We start from the raw sequence: 8,692 nt of genomic DNA on the forward strand, positions 1-8,692 counted from the left end.
ATGCGTCTCTCACCTCCACGTCTCTCTCTCCCTTCATGTCTCTCTCACCCTCATCGCCCTCTCACCCTCCATCGTCTTCACTTCCATCGTCTCTCTCTACCGCTTCATCGTCTCTCTCTCCTCCATCCCTCTCTCCCTTCATCGTTCTTCACCTCATGTCTTCACCCTCCATCGTCTCTCTCTCCTCCATCGTCTCTCACTCCATGTCTCTCCCTTCATGTGCGTCTCTCACCTCATCGTCTCTGCTCACCCTCCAATCGTCTCTCAACCCTCCATCCGTCTCTCACCCTCCACTGTCTCTTCTCTCCCTCCATCGTCTCTCCCCTCCATCGTCTCTCACCTCCATCGTCTCTTCCCTCCCTCCATTCGGTCTCTCACCTCCACGTCGTCTCTCTCCTCTCCCTCCGTCTCTCACCTCCATCGTCTCTTCCCTCATCCGTCTCTGCACTCCATCGTTCTCTCTCCCTCCATCGTCTTCACCCTCCATCGTCTTTTCCCTCCATCGTCCTCACACCTCCATTGTTCTTCTCCCTCCAGTCGTCTCTCACCCCTCCATCGTCTCTCCTCTCCTCCATCGTCTCTCACTCCTCCATCGTCTCTCTCTCCCTCATCGCTCTGCCACCCTCATCGTTCTCTTCCCTCCATTCGTTCTCCACCTCCAATCGTGCTCTCTCTCCCTCCATCGTCTCTCTCTCCATCGTCTCTCCCTCCCATCGTCCTCTCGACCTCCAGGGTCTCTACGACCGGCTCCGCAATCGTCTCTCTCTCCCTCTGAGTAGGGTACTCGTCCTCCAACGTCTTCAGGCGCGGTCGAAGAGCGGATGGACTGGCGGGCGCGCTCGGAGGCGGTGAGAGAGACGATCTCTTTGTCCTCTCATCGTACTGGTGGCGGTCCGCGAGGCCAGTAACCGTAATGGAGGCGCATGTAAGCGCACGGTACTTGCGATCGGGAGAGAGACGCTATGGGGACGAGAGAAGCACCGATGGAGGTCCGAGAGGAATCGAGACGAGTTCGGAGTGGTGAGCAGACTCGGATTCTGGAGGGGAGAGAGCACGAGACTGGAGGCGAAGAGTAGACGATGGGATGTGGAGATCGCAGTCAGATCCCGATGGACTCGCGCCGAGAGAGGAACTCGCTTGCGTCTACGGTGCAGCGAGAGACGATGGAGGGAGATGAGCAGCACATGATGCAGGCTGTCAGCGCAGAGATCCGATGGACGGGGAGAGAATACGATGAGGGAGTGAGAGACGACGATCTGCGAGGGTGACGCAGACCTCCGACCTGGCCATGGGGTGAGCTTCACGTCATAACCGCACTCGTCCATCGTTCGTGCACTCGGCTGCCATTCGTTCGGTCAAGAGCCCTACCGACTGAATGGAGGTCGGGAGGATGAGACGATGGCAGGGATCGAGAGATGACGATCGGAGTGGCTGGATGCAACAGCTAGATGCGCACGGGAGAGCAGTGCGTACGTACTCGTGCGGTCCACTGTCGGATGTAGACGACTCTACTCCGCTGCAATGCGGTTCTTAGCTCAACCGCTAGCAGACGATGACGGGATGAGAGTCACGATGTGCAATTGGCTGTACGCCCGAGAGCATCCGCATATCGGGAGTGCTGCTGAGAATGACGATTGGACTGGCGAGAGCAGAGACAATGGAGGGTGAGAGACCATCCGGCTATCGCTGACCTGCGCGCAAGAGAGAGATCGCATGGATGGTGACAGAGCACCCGTGCTCATGCGACCGAGAGAGAGACGCATTGGAGGGTGAGAGAGATCGGAATGGGAGCAGACGGATCTTGGACTGGCGTCTCGCGAAGACGGATGGACGGGAGAGAGAGAGGATGGAGGGGATGAGACAGATGGACCGGTGCAAGTAGCAGTAGCACCGCATCCGAGTGGCTGTACGGAGACCGATCGGAGGCAGATGAGACGATGGCAGGGAGAGAGAGACGATGGAGGGTGCGAGAGACAGTATCGGGAGGGTGTGAGATCGACTCGATGGTGACGGGTGAGCAGGTACCGCAATTCGGGATTCGGGTGAGTGACGTCACTGAATGCTCGCGTAAAGCAGCAACTCCGGTCATCTGCGTCACCTCCATGCGCTCTCGCTGCTGGCCCGCGAAGAGAGCGCTCGTGGAGGTAGGAGCAGGGTGTGTGTAGATAGAGGCTACGCAAGGGGAGAGTGCACCAGTAACCAGGTGGTGCTGAGTGATTCTCCGCAGGGCCTCAGTATGAGGTGCAGTTCGGGCTCGCACCATGGCCGGCTACGGCAGCTTCAGCCCAGCAGCCTCTTCAAACCCTGCCTGACGGTAAGGAAAGGCCCAGGCTTCACTCTCTCAGAGGGCCTGTCAATATGCCTGTCCATATCAGAGAGGCCAACAAGTCTTCTAGTTCTTCTAGTTTGTGTGTGTTAGGTGCCTGTTCTCTATTTTTTGTGTGTTAGGTCCGCCCTGTTCTTCTAGTTTTGTGTGTGTTATCCGCCCTGTTGCTTCTAGTTTATGCTGTGTGTTAGGTCCGCCCTGTTCTTCTAGTTTTGTGTGTGTTAGTGCCGCCTGTTCTTCTAGTTTTGTGTGGTGTTAGGTCCGCCCTGTTCTTCTAGTTTGTGTGTGTGTTAGTCCGCCCTGTTCTTTCTAGTTTTGTGTGTGTTAGGTCCGCCCTGTTCTTCTAGTTTTGTGTGTGTTAATCCGCCCTGTTCTTCTTAGTTTTGTGTGTGTTAGGTCCGCCCTGTTCTTCTAGTTTTTGTGTGTGTTAGGTCCGCCTGTTCTTCTAGTTTTGTGTGTGTTAGGTCGCCCTGTTCTTCTAGTTTATTACCCAGAATACATCAGTTCAATTATTTATAAGGTTTGTTTTGTGTATTTTTGACGTTTCCTTGTTACTAATAGTTTTATTTTTCCTTTGCACTCCCCCTCCGTTTTCTCTCCTTTTCATCCTTTATTCAGGGACGACTCTCCAAATCAGCTTCTGATGGACCGGTGTCTTTATCGCATGGGGATGCTTCTGCTCATCACGTGTCGTCACTGTGGCTGTTTTCTGCATACGGTGAGAGACCAGGAAGATGGGGAGAAAGAGAGGACAAGAGGGACATCAATTCTGTAATGTGCGATTTTACAAAAAGGAACATATGGATCTTATCTTAACATTTGACATTCTGTGTTTTTGTAACCTCTACTAATCATATCTTATATCTTAGATAATAACTCTGCTATATAACAACACTATGTCATATTTCAGCAAAATTCTCAGTAAACCAAATACATTTTCTTGTGACTTTGGTGCTTGAGGCAGAAGTATTCCACTCATTATAACCCTCATTGTTTCAGCAAATAGCCCCACATGCCCTCAGAAAAAAAGGTTCTGGGAACTAGAGAGAGTGGAGGGGGATGGAGGGAGGGAGACAGATGGAGGAGAGATATAGAGGGGAGGGAGGGAGTGGGAGAGAGAGGGGGACGGGGGGACAGAGAGAGGAGAGGATGAATATATATATAAAGAGGGGGGAGGGATAGAGAGATAGAGATGAGAGGGGGGGAGAGAGGAGGGGATAGAGAGAGAGGGAGAGGGATGAGGAGAGAGGGAGGGGAATAAGAGAGATAGAGAGAAAGGGAGGGGGATAGAGAGAATAGAGAGAGAGGGAGGGGATAGAGAGATAGAGAGAGAGGGAGGGGATAGAGAGATAGAGAGAGAGGGAGGGGATAGAGAGAGAGAGAGGGAGGGGGAGACAGAGATGGGGGAGGGAGGCGGTCAGAGACAGGATGCAGCCGTCCCAACCCTGTCTCCACAGGACAGGAGAAACAATGTTCTGGACCTTGGGCACACACCATACACACACATACAGAGTTGTGCACACGCATACATGCAAACACTAATACGCACACATACAGTACACAGACAATTGCACATACTCTGAGAAATACACAGATGTGTGCAATCACATTTTAAACAACACACACGCGCATGCACACAAACACACACTCACACTCACAGTAGAGTCTGGATCAAACCGCCAGCTGAGGTGGGACAGTATTGCTATTTTGGGCCTGTGAGAAAGAAGAGAGGGAGAGAGAGAGAAAGAGAGGGGAGAGAGAGAGGAGAGAGAGAGGGGGGGGAGAGAGAGAGAGGAGGCAGGTGCCCAGTAGCTACAGGCTGTAACAGTCCTACTAGGATTGGGGCCAAAGAAGTCTCACTAATGGAGGCTCCAGCCCGTTGCAGCAGACACAGACAACACAGTCAGGAACAAGAGCAGAGTGGTCCTGATGGTGGAGAATAGTAGAGGAGGGCCAGGGTCAAGACATACATCATTACCAGTCATATATTATTTCTGAACATCATACAAACTGAGCTTGTTTGTGAGAGACAGGGAGAGACAGTGTTATGTCACCGGGCTAACCAATCTCTCTTCTCTCCCTCTCTCACTCTATCGCTCTTTCTCTGACACCTTTCTATCGTTCCCCCTCACCCTCCTTCCTCTCCCACACTCGGTTCTTTTCCACAGCAGACACGTAAGAATGAAGGACCCAGAGCTGAGTGACAAACATGGACGAGTACCTCCTGGCCAAGGTGAGTACACACACACAACACACAGCACCAAATAGTGCATACAGATTTGTTGAAAGTCATGTTTATTCATATTTTAGTCAGTATGTGACCATGGCTGGTTGTCGTTTAATTACCCCCCTCCTCTCCTCAGGAGTCAAGGTCTACAATTGATCCCTTTACCTACGAGGACCCTAACGAAGCCGTACGGGAGTTTGCCAAAGAGAATTGATGTTTCCTTTGTGAAGATCGAGGAGGTCATTGGTGCGGTGGGTCTCAGGCTGTCTCTCTGTGAATATTATTAAACAGACTGGTGGATTAGGCTGTCTCTCTGTGGATATTATTAAACAGGCTGGTGGTAGGTGTCTCTCTGTGATATTATTAAACAGACGGTGGATAGGCTGTCTCTCTGTGATATTATTAAACAGACTGGTGGATAGACTGGTCTCTCTGTGATATTATTAAACAACTGGTGGATAGGCTGTGCTCTCTGTGATATTATTAAACAGACTGGTGGATAGACTGTCTCTCTGTGATATTATTAAACAGGCTGGTGATAGGCTGTCCTTCTGTGATATTTTAAACAGACTGGTGGATAGACTGTCCTCTGTGATAGTTATTAAACAGGCTGGTGGATAGGGCTGTCTTTCTGTGAATATTATAAACAGACTGGTGATAGGCTGTCTGTGATATTATTAAACAGACTGGTGGATAGGCTGTCTCTCTGTGATATTATTAAACGACTGGTGGATAGACTGGTCTCTCTGTGATATTATTAAACAGAACTGGTGATAGGCCTTCTCTCCTGTGATATTATTAAACAGACTGTGGATAGGCTGTCTGTGGATATTATTAAACAGACTGGTGATAGGCTGTCTCTCTTGTGATGTATTTTAAACAGACTGGTTGGGATATAGACTGGTCTCTCTGTGATATTATTAAACAGACTGGTGGATAGGCTGTCTGTGATATATTAAACAGACTGGTGGATAGGCTGTCTGGGATATTATTAAACAGTGGAGCTACGGCATCGTCATGTGGGAGGTCATGTCGTTCGGAGAGAGGCCCTACTGGGACATGAGCAACCAGGACGTGATCAACGCCATAGAGCAGGACTACCGCCTACCGCCGCCCCCTGACTGCCCCACCCACCTCCACCAGCTGATGCTGGATTGCTGGCAGAAGGAGCGCTCGGCCCGCCCTCGCTTTGCCGCCATCGTCAGCGCCCTGGACAAGCTGATCCGCAACCCTGCCTCGCTCAAGATCATGGCCCAGGATGGTGCAGGGTGAGTGGGCACAGATCTATAGGCGAGAGGGGTGGGTGTGGAGGGTATGTGGAGAGTCAGAGAAGGTAGTGTGGGTTTAAACACAAAGCCTAAGGTAAAGACAGGGAAATTACTGTCTAACCAGCTGGAGTACTGTATATCCTGTCCCCTAATAGATCCCCAGTCTCTACTACTTCATTCCTAGAATACAGTCCTGTCTTTCAGAGAGTCAGTCTCCTGTCCCTCCTCTGTCCTGCTCCTCTGTCCTGCTGTGACCTGTCAGGCTCTAGCTGTGCCTATCCTCTCCCCCTCTCCCATCCCAAATACTGACCTGTCACTCACAACCTGGCCCATGCCCCCTCCCCTCCAGCAGCCATTGTTGTTGCCTGTCACTTATGCAGCCTTAGATCCCGCCCCTACGGGCGTGTTTGTGACGTGTCCCTGTGTGTGTCCCCTGTCCCCAGGCCGTCCCACCCCCTGCTGGACCAGCGGGCCCCCCCGGCCCCCTCAGCGTGTGGCTCCGTGGGGGAGTGGCTGAGGGCCATCAAGATGGAGCGCTACGAGGACAGCTTCCTCCAGGCTGGATTCACCTCTGTAGACCTGTTGGCCCAGATCACTGCTGAGTGAGTTCACACCTACAACAATGTAGCTGTCTGTCTGTCTCTGGGTGTCTTTCAGACTTTCAAACCTCTTGAAGTTGAGTCACTCTCAAAGACCACAGCTTTGTGTCTCTGTCTGTCTGTCTGTCTGTCTGTCTGTCTGTCTGTCTGTCTGTCTGTCTGTCTGTCTGTCTGTCTGTTGTTGTCTGTTGTCTGTCTGTCTGTCTTGTCTGTTGTCTGCTGTCTGTCTGTATGCTATCTGTCAGTCTGTATGTCTGCTTAATCTTGCCCTATCTGCCTACCTGTCTATCTGTCTGCCTATCTGTCTGTTGCCTATGTGTCAGTCCTGTCTGTCTGCTTATGCGTCAGTCCCTTGTACTGTCCTGCCTGTCTATCAGTCAGTCCTGCTGTCTGTTAATCAGTCTTGTCTGCCTATCTGTCTGTCTGCTCATGCGTAGTCTGTCTGTCTGCGCTGTCTACTCGTCTGGTTCTGTTGTTTATCTATAGTAATGTCCTTTCTTCTCAGGGACCTGCTGCGCCTGGGAGTGATCCTGGCTGGACACCAGAGGAAGATCCTGTCCAGCATCCAGACTCTGACCATGACCAAGAGCCCTGGAACCATACGCTTCTAACCCCAGCACAACTCACCTTGACCCCTGACCTCTTGCCCTGACCCAACACAGACACCAGCACGCACACACCACACAGAACATGGCACACCCATGGACCTATCCAGCACCCTGTGGTGCTGCACCCACGCAGTTCCTCACCCTGGCACCAGTCCCTTCTTAGACATGAAGTCCATCAGTGTAGTGACAGAGCCTCAATACCAACTTATTATAGATGATCTTCCCTACAAGCTGTTCAACCTGTCCTTATTGACCACCGAGCGGTCAGTCAGGCCTGGTGCTGGGGTCTGGTGGGAGACTGCCTCACTGGCTAGTTCACCCTCACTCCTCCTCTGCTTCACTGCTTGAATGTTTACCTGTGGTCCTGAACACACTGGTGATACTAGTGGAAGCACAGATCAACGCCAACCTAAGGACTATAGCTTTTCTATTGGTGTATTTCATGATGAAGAATATGAACTAGCCAGTAGCAGACTACGTTACTGAAACATGGTGACACTTTCACAAATGTTGTGTCTTGGATTATTCATCCATGTGGATTATATGATGATGTGATTACAGCTCTTTCAACGGACTGGAAAATGTGTGTTTGGACTCTTATCGGATGGGCCTCACGTTTTCCTTTGGTTTTCAAAATGCCTTGCCTTTCCTCAGGTGTTATGGGTAATGTAGGCATTTAGACCAGAACAGACTGTAGTCATACAAGCCTTCCTCTCCTCATCTTCCTCAGTGACTGTGCATGACTCTCCTGGGTCAGCTGTGTGGGAGGAGAGCAGGACTGAGATCAGCACTTTTATAGACTGAGCGGGGGAGTTGGGTTTTTTAGTCAGAGATAGAGCTCTCTCTGTCTGACTACACCTCTGCTCCTCTCAGAAGCTGCAGCACTTCCTGTGTTTCTCTTGGGGTATGGCTGGTTGGGCATTTCCACTTCCTGTTGCTGCTGAACTGGGCAGCTCACTTCCACACACTCAGACTGAAGGAGGTCCCTGACCGTGGTTAACGAGACCAAGAGAACACTGCTTAAGTATTTTCTAATTGGACGACTTGACCTGGACAGACATCAGCCTCTCATTACTTGGTTGATATTATTGTAGGTGTGTTTCCGTCTTGCTCGAGTGCCATTTGATCTTCTATGTGAATTGAAATCAAAATGCCTTTTCTATAAAGCGGAAAGCCCTCCCAGGGTGATACAGTTAGATCTACCATACAAAGTCCCTTCAGATGCCACCAGTTTCACATGTTTATGTTTGGGGAGATTGTGTGCTTCCTTGTTAACTAAAGGATTGTGGGTAAGTGGTCTTCACATTGAGGATCTGTTATGAAAACAGGGACCTATCTTTTATAAAGTTGCCTTTTAAAATATTGTGTAGATAAGTATGTTTTGATTCCCCCATCCTTTCTGTGTGTAATGTGTATTCAGTCACAATAAAGACACACACCAGTGTTTATCACCTAGGACTCCTGCTCCTCTTTTAACAGGCAACTGAGCTTGTTATAACACACACATTACACACACTCCCTTTAGAGTTCTCAAATGCACACACATTAATGCATACACACACACACACACACARATACAAAGTGAAACACAAGTAAGCCCACACACTCTCATGCATACTAAGTGAAGCGTCCAAAAATGCAGTACACACACACATTCACAAATA

The 8,692-nt window shown here is 50.5% G+C and overlaps 1 protein-coding gene and 1 long non-coding RNA gene across 2 annotated transcripts in view; both read left to right on the plus strand.

Annotated features, from left to right (window-relative positions):
- ephb4a (eph receptor B4a) overlaps positions 1-8,479 on the plus strand; it is a 43,025-nt gene extending 34,546 nt beyond the window's left edge. Inside the window, exons 9-14 of the mRNA XM_070443486.1 lie at positions 733-848; positions 1,503-1,664; positions 2,077-2,314; positions 5,553-5,821; positions 6,265-6,423; positions 6,926-8,479. Coding sequence (XP_070299587.1) covers positions 733-848; positions 1,503-1,664; positions 2,077-2,314; positions 5,553-5,821; positions 6,265-6,423; positions 6,926-7,031 — 1,050 coding nt within the window. The 3' untranslated portion in view covers positions 7,032-8,479. The remainder of the gene's footprint in view (positions 1-732; positions 849-1,502; positions 1,665-2,076; positions 2,315-5,552; positions 5,822-6,264; positions 6,424-6,925) is intronic.
- LOC139027707 (uncharacterized) lies at positions 2,925-4,809 on the plus strand. Its single transcript, XR_011479833.1, has 3 exons — positions 2,925-3,044; positions 4,495-4,559; positions 4,690-4,809. It is a non-coding gene; the product is annotated as an uncharacterized lncRNA (long non-coding RNA).
- Positions 8,480-8,692: the final 213 nt, after the last annotated feature.

This window comes from Salvelinus sp. IW2-2015, linkage group LG5, assembly GCF_002910315.2.
Source record: "Salvelinus sp. IW2-2015 linkage group LG5, ASM291031v2, whole genome shotgun sequence".
Taxonomy (NCBI): Eukaryota; Metazoa; Chordata; class Actinopteri; order Salmoniformes; family Salmonidae; genus Salvelinus; species Salvelinus sp. IW2-2015.